General features: G+C 44.2%; 1 protein-coding gene across 1 annotated transcript in view; it reads right to left on the bottom strand.

The window, feature by feature from the left end:
• The window catches only part of LOC135056671 (alpha-2-macroglobulin-like), a 331,440-nt gene that overhangs the window by 290,571 nt on the left and 18,408 nt on the right, over positions 1–22,461 (bottom strand). Inside the window, exons 3-8 of the mRNA XM_063962121.1 lie at positions 20,340–20,499; positions 17,010–17,062; positions 14,072–14,092; positions 11,617–11,770; positions 11,448–11,532; positions 8,734–8,851 (exon numbers count right to left, since the gene is read on the bottom strand). Coding sequence (XP_063818191.1) covers positions 8,734–8,851; positions 11,448–11,532; positions 11,617–11,770; positions 14,072–14,092; positions 17,010–17,062; positions 20,340–20,499 — 591 coding nt within the window. The remainder of the gene's footprint in view (positions 1–8,733; positions 8,852–11,447; positions 11,533–11,616; positions 11,771–14,071; positions 14,093–17,009; positions 17,063–20,339; positions 20,500–22,461) is intronic.

Here is a 22,461-nt window from a genome sequence, read left to right as displayed (position 1 = left end):
AGCTGGTACCCCCAGACAGACAGACACCACACAACTGATGGTATTTAATACCGTCAACACACAGAAATTGTGTGAAATGCAAAATTTGTGTTCCACACAGGAAAAGGCAGTTTGGAGGGCAAAGGGATATGGCCAGGAGTCCTCAGGACTCTGGACAGATGGACAGGGTAAACCAGTGGCATCCAGAGCATACCTTCCAAGTTTAGCGGAAGCAGCACATGGGCTGACTCATCTAGGCAAGGAAGGGATGTGCAAGTTGGTAAGAGCATATTGGTGCGCCCCAGGATTTTCTTCCCATGCGGGAAAAAGGGCAATGACATGCCTCACCTGCTTGAGGAAGAATATCGGAAAGGCAATACCAACAGAACCATTTCATATCCCACCTACAGGCGGCCCTTTTCAGGTAATACAAATTGATTTCATACAATTAGTATGTACTAGTTTGTATAGATGTGTTTTCAAATTGGGTCGAAGCATTTCCTGCGGCCACAAACACCGCTATGTTTACTGCTAAGAAAATTGTGCAGGAATTTGTGTGTAGATACGGTATCCCTAGAATAATTGAAAGTGATAGGGGTACCCATTTTACAGGTGATGTCTTTCAAGGAATGTGTAAGTTGATGGGAATTGATAGTAAGCTGCACACTCCGTACCGCCCCCAGGTGAGTGCGAAAGTAGAAAGAGTGAACAGCACTATTAAAAATAAGTTGAGCAAAGTTATGGCGGAAACAGGATTGACATGGCCAGAAGCTTTACCCATTGTACTATACAGCATCAGAACCACTCCCAGGTCCCCTCTTAATCTGTCCCCCTTTGAAATTCTGTTTGGTCGACAACCGCATGTTATGATTAACCCTCAGGATGATTTGAAGTGTAACAATGAAGTGACTGTAAAATACCTGATTAACATGAGTAAACAGCTAAGGAATCAGAATGACAATTTGAAGTTGGTGATTCCTGATCTGCCAGATAGTAATTTTCATGACATTGAACCTGGGGATTATGTAATGGTATGGAATTTTCTACGCTCAGGTTGCCTTATTGACAGATGGGAAGAACCATACCAAGTCTTATTGATTAGCACGACAGCATTGAAGGTTGCCGAGAGAGAGACTTGGGTTCATTCGTCCCATTGTAAGAAGGTTGCTGATCCAGAGAGGTCTCGTGATAAAGAACAGATGGTAGAGGAAGTTGTATCACTGGAGTGTCTGTTTCAGGAAGACTGAGACGGCACCTGAGCATTGAGAATAATAAGATCGGAGGCAGTTGTTGATTCCCTGTTCCCTTTTATTGTTTTTCTCCACTTCCCATCCCATCTCCCTCAATTATTTCTTTCCCCCTTCTCATTCTTCTCCATTTCCTCCTATAAGATGGACTTGCCCCAAGAGACTGTGATCCGGATTTTCCTGTTGACCATGATGTTGACCAGAGCAGTCTGTTCCGGCGAGAGTACCATGGAGGTCGAAAGAGGTTCCGGAATGGGTTCTGATGACAAAGTTGGAGGCGTAGATTTCCAAGAACAACATAATCACCAAGCAAAGGCAAGTATCAGAAAACGATCTGGTAGCATTGACCATAGAAGGAATTGTGAAGGATTGTTAGCTGAAGAAAATTGCATCTGTAGGCATTGTGATAACTTAGTTGAGGATGGGTGCATCAAGAAATGTCAGTCCAATTTTAACATTAACACAGACTGGCATCCACTGGGTGACTATCACTCATTAGTGGGTAAGGTGTTAAACCAAACAGACTGTTGGGTATGCTCTCAAGTACCTCAAGGCCACAGCAAGTCAGGACTAGTACCATTTCCTTTAACGATAGGGGAGGTACTTGAGTTAAGTGGTGGGAGGCCGGTGGATAAGAGGTTTAATATCTCTAGTCCTCCTAGTTTGAATCTCCACCAATATCATGTGGATAGATCCCTAGTATGTTTTAACATTTCCAGTCCCCGAAAGCCGGGAAATTGGGAAGTGTCATGGAATAACCAAACCATGACCTTTTCATACAGAGCCGATAGAATGCCTACAGATACAGAACTTATACGCCACATAGCCGGTAGTGGAAAATATTTCCAATATAGGTATACCCTAGGATATAGGATCATGCGAGTTGGAGAAGTATCACCAGGATACTGTGCACATGTCGTACAAACAGATACGTGTACTAAACAGATGGGAGAACTAGGGTTAGGAGAGTTCACATGGAAAATTTGTAATATGGTTATGTCCTACTCCGTCCCATATGTTCTCCCCGATGATGCATATTTCATATGCGGGAGGAAGGCGTATAAGTGGCTTGCCCCAAACTCAGAAGGATTATGTTATATTGGAAAAGTACTGCCTGAGGTAATGACTGTATCGCATACCAAAATGAAAGATATCCACCGCAGTGCCCAAGCTCCTTATACTCACACTCATTACGAGCACATCGTTAAACGGCACCTGATAGAAAGAACAGAGCATCCGGCTTCTGACCTGATCCAAGAATCCACCGGGATTCAATTCTTAATCGCGTTAGATATCACTCGTACCGCCAGAGGAGTGATAAATTATAAATATATATCTGCGCTTGCAAATTTATTAGACAATATCACTGAAATGTATGATGACACATTCAGGTATACTGGGAGAGAGTTACAAGCCTACAAAACAGAACTGGTTCAGCATAGGATGATTCTCAATTACCTCACAGCTGTGACAGGCGGGTATTGTGTAACCCTGGCAACTCAATATGGAATCAAGTGCTGCACTTATTTTACAAACAGCACGGAGGACCCAGCCGAGGTCATAGACCAAAAGATGGATGACATTTTACAATTAAAATGGGAGTTCCGAAGGAAACACAATCTCACCCTTGCCGCTGTGGGTAATGAGCTGACCGGTTGGGTGTCATGGTTGAACCCATGAAATTGGTTCTCTGGTTTAGGAGAATGGGCCCAAGGTATTATCATGGATGTAGGGAAATTTCTTTTGTGTATTCTGGGTGTCATCATATTGGTCGGTCTGATATTTAGATGCGTTCGGGTTTTAACAAAGTGTAAACGTAGCGCCCGAGTGATGAGTTTAAGAAGTGAAGATACTGTAATAACAACGACTGATTTGATTTACGACCCAACCATTGAGACAATGTTGTGATGAAAATGTGATTCCACGGTCCGTTTCTTTCACCCGTTTCTCCTTTGTTTTCCTCCAAGGTACAAAGACATCCGCTTGGAAGAAGAATTTGACAACCTTTTACACAGACAACTGATGGACTATGCCATAGACCCCCCATATCCCTAGTAACTTTAATTTTACGCTAGCCCAACACTTTTTGTAAGTCTATGGACATTGAGAAAACCTTTGCTCGCAGTTTTGGCAAAAGCCCAAGGAGACTACAGTCAACATGTACATCGAGACAAGACAAGACACAAGACAAGACCTCAATCGGCAAATGTATATTAAACTCACATAGTTTATCACTGCATTTACCATAATTGTTCCTAATCTTCATCTCTACAACTTTCAGGTAATAACACACATAGTCGATAGGGAATATAGGCACAGATATCAGCACTCACATATTCCCCCCATTCATGTATCATCAACTAAAATGTGCTCCCCCATTTTGTTGCAACCAAAAGCCGAAAAGAGCTCGGTAAAGTTTGACAGCCCATCCACAGACCCGTACCACGGGATAAGAAGGAATTCAAATGTATACTTCGCAATACCTCGAAGCTTGATTTAAAACACGTACGGCATGATGATACATGACCCCTCAAACATGGACTCATACATACATGCTTCTACTATCTCACTAGGTCATACCCTTTTCCCACCTTCTTCTCTTCTCCCCTACCAAATCATAGAAATGTATTATACATGACATATATTTTTCTCTTTTTGAACTGTTTTAGGAAGTGGCAGTTATTGGTGACTGCCAAAGGGTGGACTGTCAAAGTCAGAAAAATATCACGCTGCACATTGCCATATATGCACCTCATGCGTGTGCCCGCTGCACAAGCATGAGCTCTCCCGTGCGTGCATATACTCGCCTTTGCGTGCACCCGCAGGCGCATGATATGCGCATTTACGGTAGAGTTTGTGTGCGTCTAGCGGGCGACTCAATCGTAACATATTTTAGTCATATAATGTATTTTATAGATTATGGTCCCATTGATAGAATCTGAAAGTTTAGTTAATGTAGCATGTTCAGGGACAAAGAGATCCCTCTTTGTTTGATACGAAGGGTCAGACAGGGGTTACACAGTGGTGTTTAGTATCCATCGGAAGAGAATATAATTAGCAATATTCCGGTGTTGGTTTGAAGCGGATTACTCGCTCGTGCGTATAGTTATGGACATAAGAAGTTTATGGACATTTACTATATTTGCACTTTATTACCCATGCGGCGGGAAACCTGAGTTTCCCTCCCACTTGAGCAGTTTGAAATAGTCACAGCCCACCTGTATGAACCAACCTATGACCTTTTTCTATAATGCGGAGACGAGTTCCTGTGTCCAATGAACAATAAGAATGTAGGGACCATTGTACTGTACTGTGTGTAAGTGTATATAAAGACAAGCCGATCTGGGCCAGCTCTCTACTCTTTTCAACGGTTCTCATCACTGATAATCGGGAGCTGGATATCCAGAAAGGCGCTTGCGATTGTTCCCCTTGTGCGTAAGTTCTCTGCAACCATATTTATCTCCTAATTTGTTGTAAGCCATTCTCTCTCTCCTTCCCCTTTTAAATGTAAATGTGTCTTTATTGTATTTTAACGTGTAGTAGCTCGGTTAGGTATTTTATGTTAGTTTGGTAGTGTATAACTTGTATTGTGTATTCTTTTGCGATTGAACGTTCATTCTCTCCCTTAAAAGGTGTTAGACCCTTAGACCGGTATTTGAGTGTTTATTATATTGCTAGAGGGTTCTCTGAGCGTCACATACGCTCATTCAGCTTTTTAAACTAACAAGGTTACACTGTGTTGCATTTACACCTTATCACTGCACAAGGGTTTACAGTATAAGTACATTGTTTATGATATTGTTACAAAGGATATACTCTGTGAGCGTCAGCCCGCTTGTGATCTCCTCGTGGTCTCGAGCGTCCGCTACGCTAATAGCGTATCATTTCGTTAGTCGGCAACCTATAGCGTGCTTGCCTTTACGCTTTAAGCCGTGAGCGAACGTGCCGCTCGTGCGTCTCGTCCACGGCTAAGCGTCTGTTACGCTACGTGCGTACTCTTACGGTATTCCATACACCAATTGCGTACTGTGTTCATTAACCTTTTAGCGTGTTTAATATAGGATATATTATAGGCTTTATCATATGCATCCATACCTGTACTGCATTTTAGTTGTGCGCAGTATATAGTAGGACAGTGCATAATTTTGCTGACCACCAGTATATATATATATATAGCAGTACGGTACAGTAGTCCATTGCTCTACCTCTGTGTCGTCAAGTATACTATGCATCCATACCTGTGCTGCATTTTAGTTGTGCGCAGTATATAGTAGGAGGACAGTGCAGAATTTTGCTGACCACCAGTATATATATATATATATAGCAGTACGGTACAGTAGTCCATTGCTGTACCTCTGTGTCGTCAAGTATACTACAAAAGTTCAGTAAAATGACCCAAAAATCAAAATTAAAAGCATCTGATGAGAAGCGTAAACTTGCCAATATGCCATTTACGACACGGAGTGGCAAGGAACGGCTGAGGCCCTGGCTTATGTTCATGGCTAGTGGTTCAGATCACATGAGGATGGAAGCACTCATCCTCTCGCTAGAAAACTGCAGTGCCACTCCTAGATGGGCCAGGTGTTTGTGTCGGCCACTTGGGTCGCTTAGCTTAGCCATCCAGCGACCTTGGTGCACCTCTTTTTTTTCTTTGCATCATGTGCTGTTTGGGGACTATTTTTTTGAAGTGCCATCCTGCCTGACACTGCAGTGCCACTCCTAGATGGGCTAGGTGTTTGTGTCGGCCACTTGGGTCGCTTAGCTTAGCCATCCAGTGACCTTGGTGCACCTCTTTTTTTTCTTTGCATCATGTGCTGTTTGGTGACTATTTTTTGAAGTGCCATACTGTCTGACACTGCAGTGCCACTCCTAGATGGGCCAGATGTTTGTGTCGGCCACTTGGGTCACTTAGCTTAGTCATCCAGCGACCTCGGTGCAAATTTTAGGACTAAAAATAATATTGTGAGGTGTGAGGTGTTCAGAATAGACTGGAAATGAGTGGAAATTATGGTTATTGAGGTTAATAATACTATGGGATCAAAATAACCCCCAAATTCTATGATTTAAGCTGTTTTTGAGGGTTTTTTGTAAAAAAAACACCTGAATCCAAAACACACCCGAATCCGACAAAAAAATTTCAGGGAGGTTTTGCCAAAACGCGTCCGACTCCAAAACACGGCCGCGGAACCGAATCCAAAACCAAAACACAAAACCCGAAAAATTTCCGGTGCACATCACTAAATAAAACCTTCCCATTTTAATCTCCTAAATTTGTTTAGACTCATTTATGGCTTCATTTATTCAATTGATGGGACACCGCGACTATGACATGTAACATTTTTGTGTATTTGACATTTTTGAAATTTTTTATCTTTGCTAAAGGGTTAAATGGATTCCACTAAAAGAACAGGACAAGACCTGACCTCTACCATCTAAAGATGTAGCTATGCTCATCGCAGAGGCGGAACTACCGGCAGTGCAAGCAGTGCGTTGCACTGGGGCCCGCCTCTGTCCAGGGGCCCAAGCATGTAATGAGTCAAACTGACTCATTACATGCCGCTGTGCGCTGCGGGCAACCGCTGCCCGCAGCGCACAGCCGCCTGGAGAGAAGAGGAGCAGCGGCATGGACGGGGGAAGGAGGAGGAGGGAGGTGAAGGAGGGAGCCGCAGTAGCGCTTTGTTACTGGTGGAGGCGCTGCTGCTGCTGTCCCTCTGCTTCACTATAGGCTGTCTTCCGAGAACAGCCTATAGTGAAGCAGAGGGGCAGCAGCGCCTTCACCAGTAACACAGCGCTGCTGCGGCTCCATCCTTCACCTCCCTCCTCCTCATTCTCTACTGCCCGGGAATCGTCTGACGCTGCACCGAGGAGCCTGAGCCAGCGGAGAGGGTAAGTATAATTCTTTCTTTCTTTCTTTCTTTCTTTCTTTCTTTCTTTCTTTCTTTCTTTCTGCCGTTATGTGTAAAAAAACAGAATCTGTCCGCTGTAAGGTGTAAATGGTCTCTACCTGGTGTAGTGGTGCTACTGTGCGGCGTAATTTGAAGAATGGAGACTACTGTGCACCGTTTTATGAATCAGTATTATTTTGTGGCCACACCCCTTCCCCACGAAGCCATGCCACTATGTATTTTTGCTCGCGCCTATGGCGCGCACTGCCCCTGTTTTGCATGCAGGGGTGGGGCTCCGATACCGTTTCTTGCACACAGTGCTAAAATGTCTAGTTACGGCACTGTTGCTAGGTATCCATTTCTCTGGCCCTGAGCAGGTCCCCCTCACCAGATCCTCTCAAGGGGTGAGGGGGTGGACTTGGATGGGATGTGTGTGGGGAGGGGGGGACCCAAAGCATTTTGTCGCACCTGGGCCCACCGCTAGCTAGTTCCGCTACTGGCTCATCGTGGCTACATCTAGGCACGAATGCACCTCGTTTGCCACGACCGCGTGCATGTCTAGACGCACATTCGTCTTAGACGCGCATGTGCTCCATTCATAGTGAATGGGGCAGCAAGAGATGCAGCTCAGCTAGGCCAGATGCGTCGCGTCAGGAGTGCCCGTCCCAGCAAGATATAGCCACAAAGGGCCTTGCACTTACAAAATAGGTGTACAATGAGGCCAGTGCCGACTGTCGGCGGTTGCTCAGCTGCTAGGGAGGAGGAGAGGCAAGAGGGTGGCCCCCACGCGCTCAAACTTGTCTCCTCCAAGTAGGTCCATCCACAGTGGCGTCCCGCCGTCTTGCCCCTGACCCAGCACTGTTTGCACATCTTGTATTTCGCAGTGTGACGTCATGATGTCAGGCCGCACATTACATGCAAAGGAGGCAGAGGCGCAGCCACAGCATCTGTCAAGCTACAGAACAGCAGTGCCAGCTCTGAATAGGCTGGTGCTGCTGTGTCAGTGACACTAGCTGCCACTCGCAGCTGAGTAGAGCGCGCTCTGTGTGGTGCTGTGTGTAGTTAGGTGGGCGGGCGGAGTTCCGCCTCCAATTAGAACTGCTGGAAAGCAGTTCCTCCCCATTCTGGCCCACTTTAACCCCTGCATATACACTTATGTAAGAATGTAGCTGACGCGGCTTATTATTACTATGCACAGTTATAATCTCCCCACAATAACCAATAACATTGGTTACCAGTTATTTGAAATCAGATTTGAAATTGGTCCAGATACAGTAATAGAGGAATTTACAAAATAATGAACAATGGGGCAGATTTATTAAGCCTGGTGAAGTGATAAAGTGGAAGGTGATAAAGAACCAGCCAGTCAGCTCCTAACTGTCATTTTTCAAACCCAGCCTGTGACATGACAGTTAGGGCTGGTTCTTGGCTGGTTCTTTATCACCTTCCACTTTATCACTTCACCGAGCTTAATAAATCTGCCCCTGTATATGTAAAGAGGGCTGTATAGGCAACCTTGTAGCCAAATTATATCTTGGAAACCTTACATGATTATATACAACACAGACTACATTGCATTTTAATAATGAAAAAAATCTAACAATTCCTACTGTTGATCTCACCTTTCCACTGAAATCAGCGCAATGACCAGAAAGCTGTCTTCCTATCGAATGATATCTCTTAAGCTTTTGACACACGGTAACCTTATACTCTCCTTGAACTGGCTTTCCAAATGTGTATCTAAGAGGGATTGGAGACGAAGAGCATCCTATTATGAATATTCCATATATCACACAAAATTCCCTTTCTGTTTATATCTAAACAAAGCAGTGTGTCCTATTATATCTTGCAATGTAAGCTTATAATGTTCTCACCCTATTAGTGTAGAATGCTCCTTATATCAGGGCACTCTTCTTAAGTGATATAATTGATATAAGCAGGGCTGCCATCATAAATTGTGCGGCCCGGGACTGACAAAATAGGCGCTCCACAGCCGCCAGAATGCCGACAGGGGGGCGAGCGCAACGAAGCCCTTGCGGGCTCGGTGGCTCGCTGCACTCTCCACAGGTTTTGTTCCCACTCTATGGGTGTCTTGGACACGCACAAGTGGGAATAGCCCTAGCGCAGCTGCCGGCATTCTGGCGGCCGGGGATACCGGACGGCGGGATCATAACTACATCCTGCATATACAACCTGGTAAAAGTACAACTATTGGACTTCTGTGTGTGCACGAATGAGGGGCAGAGTGGTTTCTTTTCACAAGTGCATTATTACACAGCACACAGATTTTTCAGTTTAATAAGAACATAAATATATATAAATTCTTACATATGAATTATGAACCTATGGATGTGGACTTTGTTATTAAATAGGTGGACATTGATAAGATTATCCAATACACCTGAACAAAAAGGTGTTACCTAATGGAATTGGAGGAGGAGATTGGAAATATGGTATATGGGGACAGGAGATCACAGCCAACTTACTCTTCCTAATCGGAGCAAAATCAGTTAGCGATTCAAGACACACTGTCTGCCATGACCCGTCAGCAGATACACGGACTCTGAAAGGCAGCGTTTAGTTCTGGTTTCTGCCATATAGGGGGTCATTCCGAGTCGATCGTTCGCTGCCGATTTTTGCAGCGCAGTGATCATGTGATAAAATGACATTTATGCGCATGCGAATGGGCCGCAATGCGCACGCGCTTCGTACGGATACAAAGCCCGTTGGGGTTGTGCACAGGTTCTAGCAAAGTTTTCCTTCGCACTGATGGCCGCAAGAAGATTGACAGGAAGGGGGCGTTTCTGGGTGTCAACTGACCGTTTTCAGGGAGTGTTTGTAAAAAAGCAGGCGCGTCTGACAAAATGCAGGCGTGGCTGAGCGGGTGTATGACGTCAAATCCGGACACATAGGCTGAAGTGATCGCAAGCGCTGAGTAGGTTCAGAGCTACTCTGAAACTGCACAAACTGTTTTGCAGTGCTCGGCTCCACATGCGTTCGCACTTCTGCTAAGCTAAAATACACTCCCCAGTTGGCAGCGGCATAGCGTTTGCACGGCTGCTAAAACTAGCTAGCGAGAGATCAACTCGGAATGACCCCCATGGTTCCAAACGGCTGCTCTGTAAATCTGGGAGCTCACAGAAAGAGCAGACTGAGGACTGTTCATTTTATCTTCTTACCTCCAGAGAAGTGGTGAATCAGTGCCAAACTTGGACTGATAGTTAGTTATACTCCGGGATAGGTTTAGATGTTCACCATATAGGTGTATACAGTGAACTTCTACAGCTAGCAAAAGTCAACAAAAGTGAACTATTTATTTTCCACAGATGGGGGATCAAAAGCCCAGATCTCCGCCCATTTTAGGTACAAAAAAAATAGGTTCCCCTAATTTAATGCAGTAGATTATCTATTTTATAACATGGAAGGCCTTGTTGGGTTAGCATATTATTTCTACACATGGTAAGAGTTTCATTTAAGGCAGGAAAAAATTGCAAATAAATAAATATACATTATCATTTTCAATTACATTTTTTGGGTGAAAACCTACATATTGAATTGTTTGCTATTTTGGAAATGTGGATTAATGTTGAAAAGAGAACCACATAGTATTTCTTTGTGGTGTTCATAAAATAAAAAATAAAAAAAAAGAACCCTGTTAACCTTTTAGTCACTTTATTGAAATTTCAATAAAAAGAAATGTTTTTGGCCACGTTGGTTACATTTTGTTTGATGTTTTAGAATGTGAAAAAAACTGGTGGTATTTTCTGAAAATACGAAGTCTTCTGAAGGAAAAATAAGTAGAATTTGTGTAGGTAATGCATAAGAAACAGTGATATTGGTGATGGAATGTGACAAGTTCTAATCAGCAAAGGGGTGAAAACAATCCCAGAAGTGAGAAGATTCATCAAGGAACTGACCTGAAATTCTCATGTCAATCATTTTAGCATATTGCAAATTGATTTCTGTCCTTCCATAATTCTATAATACAAGTGTCCTGTCTGCCTCATGGAAAGTCTAGTGTGGATGTACAAATACAAATCTTTAAAAGATAAATATGTAAAGGTTTGAAAACGGGAATATTGGGCAGATGTATTAAGCCTGGAGAAGTGATAAAGAAGTGATAAAGCAGTGATAAGTACAAGGTGATAATGCACCAGCCAATCAACTAACTGTCATTTTTCAAATCCGTAATGATTGGTTGGTGTATTATCACCTTGTACTTATCACAGCTTTATCACTTCTCCAGGCTTAATACATCTGCCCAATATTCCCCTGTTTTCAAACCTTTACATATTTATCTTTTAAAGATCCTTCAGATATCCAATCTAAGACTCACCTGCCACAGATTTTAGCTGTGAACTTGTCGCTGTCAAATCTAACAAACTTGGGGAACTGTAGGGTAACTTCAAATTTTGGAAGCACTGCAAATATATACAGTATTAGATACGAATGAGAGAATACACAGTAACCAGTTCTAGATATTAGATAACTGGAAGTTTCCTAACCGTATTCCTCTACATTGAAGGCTTGCACAGTGTTCTTTACCCTTATGGAATATTCCCCCAGCTGGGGCTCAGAGGAGAGAGGAAGGGAGAGCTCAGCAATTCCCTGATTGAGGCTCACATTCAGCCACTGACCAATTCGGTTCTTTTGTGGATCCTGTAAGAGGAAACAAGCTGGATGTATGTATACAGTATAATTCATTTTGTACAGAGCTGATTCCATTATCATACTGCCAGTAGTGGATCTTGCTACGGGCAAGCAGGATTTTTGCCCGGGGCGCCGGCTTCCGGAGGGCGCCGCTGCTGTCCGGAGGGCATCGCTGCCATGGCAAGATCCGCTACTGGTGCCGCCCGGTGCTGTGTAGATGCCCGGCGCTGTGCAGTGCGCGATGAAGTCATCGCGCACCGCACTGCATTGTGGGAGAGGCACATAGACGCTTGTCTATGCGGTGCTATGGGAGAGACGTCATGACGTCTCTCCCATAGATCCGAGGAGCGACGCCGGCAGCCGGAGACGGAGGGCAGCAGCGGTCAGGAAGCAGGAGTGCGGATTGTAAGTATTCATTTATTTTTATTTGTTTTTATTTTTTTGTAAACGGCTCAGCTAGGGGCACAACTCTACAGGGGGCACAGTACTGTCTGGGGGCAATACTACTGGGGGCACAACTCTACAGGGGCCACAGTACTGGGGGCAATACTACTGGGGGCACAATTCTACAGGGAGCACAGTACTGGGGGCAATACTACTGTGGGCACAGCTACAGGGGGCATAACTGACCACGCTCCTTCTCCATGAAGCCACGCCCCTATTTTTCGCCCGGGGCGCCGCATGGAACCTCGCATAACTACTCTGCTCAGTATCCTTTCCTTTCCACTATCTAATGCTCAGTCTGTGTCTTTCTGCTCACATCTGTTCATCTTCCTAAATCAGGATACTGCCCCAGTTACATACAGCATACCTCCCAACATTTTAAAGAGGAGGATCAGGACTCCGTTAAACTTGCAGCATGCGTACCCAAAAGGGGGTGTGACCTAAGTGAAAGGGGGCATGGTCTTGCGGCAGTGCGTTGATAGTGAGCCACGCCCCCATTTTTCATCACTGAGGAGGCGTGCCCAGTGCCCTGTGAGCTACTTGCATGCCCTCAGACCCTCTGTCTCCCGTGAATAGACAATGTGCGCATGCTTACAGCATCTATTCACCACTGCAGAGCAGCGAATGACAGGAACTTCCCAACTGCCCACCCCCCACCACTGCGGGACACTGCGACCCACGGGTGGGACTGTCCCGCAAAAATCATGATAGTTGGAAGGTATGCATACAGCCTTATCCTTATTATCATTATCACTAAACTGAACAGATCAGTGCCTCCAGCCAGATCACTAAACGCTTCTTGTAAAATATTATTGGGATTATATGGCATGTTGAAGATCTGATTGGCTACAAGTTGCTCCATCACCAACTATTTCAAAACCAGGGATACACTGACATGCAAAAGACAAAGGATACATTTTTAAAATTTTCTAAAAACGAGCAACCAATCAGATTCTGTCTTTCAGTTTCTAAGAAGCAATAGAGAAATTATAGAATTTTATTGGTTGCTATGAGCAGCATCACCACATTTTCACTTAGAACAGGCATTCCCGACCTCGGTCCTCCAAGGCAGACTAATGGTCCAGGTTTTAGTGATATCCGCACATGCTCATATTAGTTGACTATGCGCACATGCTCACTGATGGGCACGCTTATCGTGGCATGGTAGTTGCACCCACGGAGTCGTGGTTGCAATGAGCAAGGCTACATCTGTAGTTATCATTTATCTAGCACAGTCAATAAAATGACAGAAGCTGGTTGCTATGGGCAATTTCTCCACTTTCCTCTCTCGAAGCTTTGATAAATCTGCCTCTATGGCTCTTAAATAAGGCATCTTGCAGAGCCATAAAGAAGATGAAAAGCGGTCAATTGGGCAGATGTATTAACCTGGAGAAGGCATAAGGAAGTGATAAACCAGTGATATGTGCAAGGTGATAAACACACCAGCCAATCAGCTCCTATATGTAAATTAACAGTTAGGAGCTGATTGGCTGGTGCATTATCACCTTGCATTTAACACTGCTTTATAACTGGTTTATCACTTCCTTATGCCTTCTACAGGTTAATACATCTACCCCACTGTTTGTAAGGAGACAGATTGTAATTCACATCATGCTACAATAATTTTACAAAGATTTTTAATAAATAATTACACTTTAAATAATAAAATATAAAATAATCTGCCTAGAAACTTTGCCTGAGGAGGTGTACAATGTGTTGTGTTCTTGTTTCTGAAGTACAGTAAACATTCTAAAGTTTATATGTTTACAAATTTGATGTTACCACACAATGGTACACACTGCCCATCTTATTGTACCAGCTAAAACAGAACAAGAATATTTGGCTTAAAACATAAATATCCTTTACCTGTAATTCTACCACTGGGAACTGAAAAAAAAGGAAAAAATATAAATATACTTTTAGAAACATACAGTATAATTACATACATGAAATTCTCTGGTTATTTTTCTGAATATTACATTTATTATGTGATCCTACTGTGAAACTAAGCGGCATATTCAATTAGGGGTGATGTACAAAACCCTACTGATACCACATAATATGCAGATTCTAATGCGGTTCCTCACATGTTATTGTAGAGGGGGTGCATTTAGCGTGGATTTTTCCTCATAGCTCCTGAGGCTGTAAGGGAAAATCCTGCCTTTGGGGGGTCAGCACGTGGAGTTCCCAAAGTAAACTGAATTGGGCAGCTCCAGAGGCATCACAGGGGGAAGGGGGGTGATACCGAGATGCCGGCTCATGCTTAATGACAGGGAGCCGGATGCTGCACTGTGACAATGCAGCGTCCGGCTCCTGTCACTGAGGAGTCTCTGGGGGCAGCCTAGTATCTCTGTGAATGCTGAGCATTCCCCACCCCTCCCCCACCGTAGTGATGTAGCTGGGGCCTTCATTCAAGTCAACTCTCCTTCCAAAGAGGACACTCATAATTTTTGGGTGCACACAGGGGTGCTAATTGTAGCACTGGGTGTCATCGGCCCCGGTGCTGCCGCTGGACAGCACCAAAGATTAGACATGCGGTTTGCCCCTAGGGGGAAGATTTACTAAGGAGCACTTAGTTAAAGTTACCGATTATCGACAGCTTTGACTGATATTTCTAAAACAGCAATAGGAAATATATGCTAAAGAAGGCCTGCTTACATGTATTCCTATTGCCGTGTCAAACTATCAATCAAAGCCAGCATTACCTTCAATGCTTCCCTATCCAGTTACATCCTCTCTGTACAGTCCACATAACCTCACATGTTGTCTTCCAACATTGCTGGGTGATCATATCATACAACCCATTAAGAACCTAGCAATCTGGTGGACCATTATGCAATAGGTAGCATCTATCCTTGTGTATCAATGCCTATTTCCCTATAGATTGTAAGCTTGCGAGCAGGGCCTTCCTACCTCTATGTCTGTCTGTCTTTGCCCAGTTTTGTTCTTATAACTGTTGTTCTAATTGTAAAGCGCAACGGAATATGCTGCGCTATATAAGAAACTGCTAATAAATAATAATAATAATAATAATAATAATAATAAATTAGTGGCTATGACAGCCCGTGTCTTAGTAGATCTACCCTTTGTGTATTTTGTAATGCTGGCTACTGTACATATACCTATTTATTTGTATCAATTTAATTGCACAGTAAAAAGTAAGTGTTAGCAACAAACAAATATGATCCATATTAGATAGCAGCCAATAAATGTGACACAAATTGTGTATTCTAAAAAAATGATCATTGGATGCATAATATAATTGTTTCTTAAATGATCAGTCTACTAAATTATTGGACTATTGAAGGCTGTGATTGTTTCATCTATACAAAACTATACAAAGCATCAGAATGTCCAGCAAGTAAAGCAATGGTTTTGGAAATGGAGAACAAATAATGTCTTTTTGTTTAGTATTATAATCAGTTACCTGTGCCTGTGGCCTGTGGCAATGTGCAGTTATAAGCTTTATCTACAATTGCACACTCTGTTCCTGATTCAGAGTCACACACTATGCCACTATCCATGGAAACCGTTGATGTTTGTTCTTTTGCACACGTGTCTGAGTGGCCCCGCGCATGCGTCTCAATTTTGTTTGTATAGTCAAAAAGCAAATTTAGATTCACTGTAGCGGAAATGTAAGGGGCGCCCTGTGTGCAGACTCCCCACACACACATTCCCCAACTTCACCTCGCATTACACTCTGGCATTGTTCCAGAGTCTACTGTGCATGTGCAGGTCTCTGGAATGTTCTGGAAACTAAGGACCTCATTCAGTAAGGATTGCAAGTTCTGCTTTTTAGCAGAACTTGCAATCCTTTGACTTGCATGCAGGGGGCTGCCCATCGCAGAATTAGGCCGCCCAGCATGCTACCTGCCACCCCCCATCTGCTACCACGCACTAATTGCGATCGCGCCTCAATTAGTGCATGGTTGCAAAAATTATGGAAGCCTCCTGGCTGCGATGGCAGGAGGCCCGTAGCCATCTTTATAATCGGAGTGGCAGCGTGTGAAGTCACGCAGCCCCACCGGTATTGCCGCCGCCACGCCCCCGTTTGTAAGCCACCACCCCCGCAACACTCCATCTCCGCCTTGGAAACGGAGCGTTGTTGCCCCTCGAAAGCCTCTGCCTGTCAATCAGGCAGAGGTGTTCGCAAATACTGTGGGCCACCCACATTAAATGTGGGCGCATGCGCAGGCCTGGACCTTCGCATAAACCTGTGGGGCAAATGTAATTATTGCGGTTGGATCTCGATTTGCGATCCAACCTGAATTAGCTCCAAAAAAATCCCTACTGCGCTTGCACGGTGGCCATTTTGTCTGTGATTTTTTACAGTGGCTGCAGCTCTGCAATGGTACTCTAGTAAGGTAAGTAATAAAACATGGGTGCAGTGTGTGTGGTGTGGGTCCCCCTGGACCAGAGGCCGCACCCATTGCACCCATTGTAGAAACACCAGTGTGTGAGGGGGGGGTGGGGGGGGGTGCAGGTATAGAGATGCACAGTGATGTTGGAGTGTTATGGGAATGTTGCAGGCAAGTTACGGTTGTGTCACTGAAATTGGTTGCGTCACTGAAATTGGTTGCATTCAAACTGGTTTGTTTTTATTGGCAACAAATATGGCAAAAAAATGCTTATAACACACATTTATATACAAGGCACAAGAAGTAGCATATTTTGTTGTATGTAATAGCAAATGGCTGGACAAAATTCTGTAAATCTCTGGATGTGGAGATCCACTTTTAAACTGGAACAATACGAATATGTGTGATTCACATTTTTTTCCCCTTTGGTGAGATTTCAGACTTACCAAAATGTTATTGGGTTTTAAATCTTCATCAAGGGACAGAATTCTGAATCTCACTGCAGAAGTATAAATAAATAAGTGTAAATATGTACAGTAATTTCAATATACTGTATTAAAGTTCTCTATTCATTACAAGTTTAATTGATACTTCCTCAACCCATAAAATCTATACTTAACTGGCTAATATGTTTTCCAAATATGTTCCTTAAAATTGTTAATTTTATTTATTATCAAGTGTGGTCCAAGATGATTTCCAGGAGTAGATTAGTCATTAACAGAGTCTACAACAGGGACCTGGTGGCTGCACATTCTGGTTCATGGAGCACACAGCCAGATCCCACTTTAGCATCCTGGAGCGTGAGTAGGGTTTATTAGGTACTGTCGGCGTATGGGGTAAGAAAAAAGCTCATTAATTTCCTATTAATTTAAAAAATAAATAATTAAAAGGATCACAGGGCTAAGAGAGCTCTTTGTTCACAGCCAAAACCTTGTTCTGGCATTTAGGCATGCCATTACGCAAGACAAAACAGAGGAACCACCAAGTGTTCATCTTACCTCAGCAGAGAAATAGATTCGGTGGCAGGATGCTGTAGACTGACACAAGACACAGTTCACAAACTCCACACCAAGCTGGTAGAATGCTTAGAAACAAATTGACTCACCCTTATTAAGCGTGCGCAACTTCATTTGCAGAGTCATATCTCTGGGCACAGTGGGGCTGTAGACTCCACATCACCAGGTATACCTGCCACAAGAGATCCGAGAGGATCCTAAAATGTGGCAGGCGGGGAGCGGTGGAGTTTAAGTGAGGCACAGATATGGCAAAACAGGCATTTAGCTAGCCCTGAACTGCAGCTATGCACGGAGACAGCAGGTGGTATGGGTTTTGGTGCCGTCTTTGAAAGACGAGACTGTGCAGCACCATGGCCACATGGTTGGGTGGCAACAGGTTTGACCAAGTTTTGGTTGGTGTTGGAACTTTTCCGGTATATGTGGCAGAAAAACTATGGGCAAATGTGGTGAAAACATGCGCATTCTGTTGTGAATGGACTCGCAATTAACTCTCTAGTCACAGTCAGATATCGCGAGTATATCAGTCTGAAAAGAACTCGAGGACATGCCCTGAAACTGGAGGGGGGGGGGGGGGGGTTCAGGGGAAATTTAAGGAAAAATGACTCCACAGAAAGGGTAGTAGACAAGTAGCCGGCCTTCTTTCCTACCTACTAGGACACATAACAGCCAGAAGGTGTGGGATTCATGTGGTGGTTACCGCTTCTGTGGCCAAGTCTGGGAGTACTGTTGATACCTCACTGGAGTGCGTGTGGCAGAATTCCAGGATTGCCTCGCAGCATGGTGCACATGTGTGTGTGTAATTGGGTTCGGGGTGTGCCTCTGGCTTTCCACATGATACAGTTCCCGACAGACCAGCAGCATGGATGGCGCAGGTGATATGTCTCGGACCAATCCTGTCCAGTCTGTCGTCCAACTGACACTTCCAGCCAATCCTGAACAACCCCTGGTCCTGAACAACCTTTGGGTATAAAGCTTCCTGCTTTGCAGGACTAATGTTGTCAGTGCCATAAGTCACGCAGCTCTGCGTGTGAGCATTGTTTCTATACTCTCCAGCTATCCTGTCCGGTTCCAGGGAATCCTAATTCCAGTAGTCACTCACTAATATCATTCAGTGTATTGTGCATAGTGGAGCAGTCTACTACCATCGGTGCAAGTTTGATAGTCTCAACTCTCAGGGCAAGTCCAATATTCTTAACCATCAGTGCAAATCCAATATTCTCAAACATCGGTGCAAGTATGATATTCTCGACCATCGGTACAAGTCTGATATTCTCAACCATCGGTACAAGTCTGATATTCTCCACTCCCAGTGCAAGTTCAATATTCTCGACCATCGGTGCAAGTCCGATATTTTCAGCCACCGGTGCAAGTCCAATATTCTCAACCATCGGTGCAAGTCCAATATTCTCAACCATCGGTGCAAGACTGATATTCTTATACAAAGCCTCTCTAGTGCTAACCCAGGTGACACAGACAGAGGGTCACAACCAGCCTGCCCAAATTCCCTTGTGGGGATCCCTGATGAATACCACCGATGGGGTAAGATTCTGTGCCCCTGTTTTGGGTCTTAGTCAACTACCTGGTGTTAATTTCTGTATTATTGCAGTCATTGATGCAAAGGAACTATATTAAGCCTCCTAACATCACACCATCCTCAAACCCAACATCACATGACCCAACCACAAGGTATGAGATCCATCCACGGTTAATCCTGTCAGACAGTAGAGAAATTTAAACATGCTTGGGATAGGCATATGAATAGCCTTACAAAGAACTAAGGATCAAACAGGGTTGAGATTACCTAAAGGATAAAAAAAATGGGCAGACTTGATGGGCCAAGTGGTTCTTTTCTGCCGTCAGATTCTATGTTTAAGTTACAGTAATTTACACTTAATTCAGTATAATTTTATTTAACACATTTGCTAATACAATTATGCTGGACCAGGGTTAAATAACTATTATTTACATAGATTGATAACTTTAGAAAATTCAAAATGTTGGTGACAATCTTGGAAAAAAAATGACGGTGTATAAATCTGTGGACTTAAAAACCTAGATTGTTCGTATGTATCGTGATATCTGATGAGAAAATGGAAGTGAATTGTAGAGTTTTTTCATTTTGCAAGAAACAATGGGGGCCATTCCGAGTTGATCGTAGCTGTGCTAAATTTAGCACAGCTACGATCATGTTCCAAGACATGCGGGGGGACGCACAGCACAGGGCTAGCCCACCCCGCATGTCTGTCCGCCCCCCCCCCCCCCGCCCAAGTACAAAGGCATCGCACAGCGGTGATGCTTTTGTACTTGTTGAATAACTCCCGGCCAGCGCAGCTCCTACGGCTGACCGGGAGTTGCTCGCCACTGCCCCTGGTTGCAGCGGCTGTGTGTGACGTCACGTAGCCGCTGCGGCCAGTCCCCCGCATGGTCCGGCCACGCCTGTGTTGGCAGGACCGCGCCCCCAAACCAGCGGGCAAATGCCGCCGTGCCGCCACCTCCCGCCCAGCAACCGCCTCTGCCTGTCAATCAGGCAGAGGCGATCGCTAGGGAACAACGGGCTTCGGGCGTCCGGCATGCGCAGTTCCGACTTGATCGCTGCGAACAACTGCAGTGAGCAATTGGGTCGGAATGACCCCCCAGTAAACAATGTCACCTCAGACTATGGGCCAGTTGTAATATACTTCCATACTTTCATAATAAAATGGTCAAAATTTGCAATTGTCATTAAAAATGATTGGGATTTGTGAGGAGCTATTGAATTACCAGTTTGTCCTGGTTTATACACAGCCTTGTCTGTCTGGACTAGAACAGCAGATCTTTTCTTCTTCACAAGAACTTTACTGTTTTCGGTTATGATTTCCCCTGTACTTTGAATGGAGAGCCCCAGGGTGCCAACCGCCTCCTTCTCCTTAGGATCAGGAACCTACACAGGGATAAGACAAGACACAAATGTAACATTGTGGCGGTGGGCTCTATTCATCATTCCTTAATTTCTACAAAAGTAGGTGAAAATTATCATTTTGACCTACTTTTGTAGAAATTAAGAACTGTAAGTAAGTAATTCATCTACTGTGTAATGCAGGGGATATCACAGATATCTCCTGGTTACAATACAATTCATCAAGTTTCAAAAAAGCATTTTTTCCTTAACTTTTGTTTCTGTACACCATCCTAAGATGGCATGCATCAGCCAACAGTGGGCCTTATACAGCTTCAGCTGCAGCAGTTCTGTGATTGTAGCGAAACATTGCACCCACATTGGCTAAAGAGGTTTGTGCGGTTGTTGCCTATTTGTACATATATATATATATATATATATATAAATCTCCAAAAAAGGCTGCGGCACTCGAGGATTTCATGAATAAGAGAAATTATATTCAAAAACAATTACATAAAGCCGACGTTTCGGGGCTCACATGCCCCTTTGTCAAGGTGTGTAACACACACATGTGAGCCCCGAAACGTCGGCTTTATGTAATTGTTTTTGAATACAATTTCTCTTATTCATGAAATCCTCGAGTGCCGCTGCCTTTTTTGGAGATTTACATTATTGCTACAGAAGGCACCGAGGTCCAGACCTTCAGTAAGGAGAGTGCCAGTCCATTTGGGAGTTATATATATATATATATATATATATATACACACACACACAGACTTGGACTGGCCCACAGGGGAAACCACCGGTGGGCCCCACTGCCTGGGACCCACCTCCTGCTCTAAGGATCAGGTTCCAGACTGTGCATTTGAATTATACATCATACATATGTTACCTTATACTGGACTATGGTGTATTTTCTACAGTGCATTGCTGTTATTAATCTGTTATTAATCTGGTACATTATCATGCATGCAGCAGCTGAATATACTGTATATATTTATGAAGGGGCCCAAAATGTTGCATTCTCTAATGGTTAGTCAAACCAATGAGGTGGCAGGCCACACCCCCTCTGCAGACTGGCCACACCCCTAACATGGGCCCCTACCACTGCATTTCCCTGGTGGGCCCCACATGCCCCAGTCCAACACTATATATGTGTGTGTGTGTGTGTGTGTGTGTGTGTGTGTGTGTGTGTGTGTGTGTGTGTGTGTAGTGAGAGGGCTTGTGTCTTACCACAATTACCCACATTGTGGTGGGATCAGCTCCCTCCAAGGGAGAAGAAAACAAGTCCTGTGCAGCTGCAGCTGGAGAAACAGATTTTCAGGTTTTACAGCTCACCCAGTGACAGCAAGAAGTCAGGTGCAGGAGAGGGGTTTAAAAATCCCATTTACCCACAATGCATTGCGCTGGTGCCTGTTAGAGACCAGTGAGCCGGGCTAAGTTTATAGCGCCTGGGACTGTGGACATTGGCCGTTCCAGGCGAGCATGTAATGTGTATCTGTAAACCACTGCAGCAGAATGACTTGTGAGCATGGTAAGCGCTAAGACCCTTTATGTTTGTTTGTTTGTTTGCTTGTTTGTTTAATTATTCTGTATGTACTTAAGTGACCAGGCCCAACCTGTGTATGCTGTGCTATAGTGACTGCTGCCAGTAAAGACACTGTGGTTGTAACCAGAAAATCTGCCTGCGAGTCCTTATTTACAGTACCTGTGTTACTATATTATAAATAGAGAGAGAGAGAGAGAGAACTGTAGAGGTTTGTCTCTCCTCATGTAATATTAGTATTGCTCCGGTGCCCTGTCATTTAGAGATGATACATAGACAGTGTGCGACTGGCACTCCAGAGACTTGGAAGAATGTGCTGACACAGTTGCTTATGCCAACGTTTCAGAGCTCACGCTCTTTTACCAAGACAAACTGCAAGAGAGACAATAAAACCAACATTTATACATTACCATTCACCATCGTCGTGGATCGGATCAACCAGTAGCCCGTCATTTTAGGGA

The sequence above is a fragment of the Pseudophryne corroboree genome, chromosome 3 (genome assembly GCF_028390025.1).
Source record: "Pseudophryne corroboree isolate aPseCor3 chromosome 3, aPseCor3.hap2, whole genome shotgun sequence".
NCBI lineage: Eukaryota > Metazoa > Chordata > Amphibia > Anura > Myobatrachidae > Pseudophryne > Pseudophryne corroboree.
The sequence above is the reverse complement of the archived record's forward strand: the minus strand, read 5'-3'. Positions and strand labels throughout refer to the sequence as shown.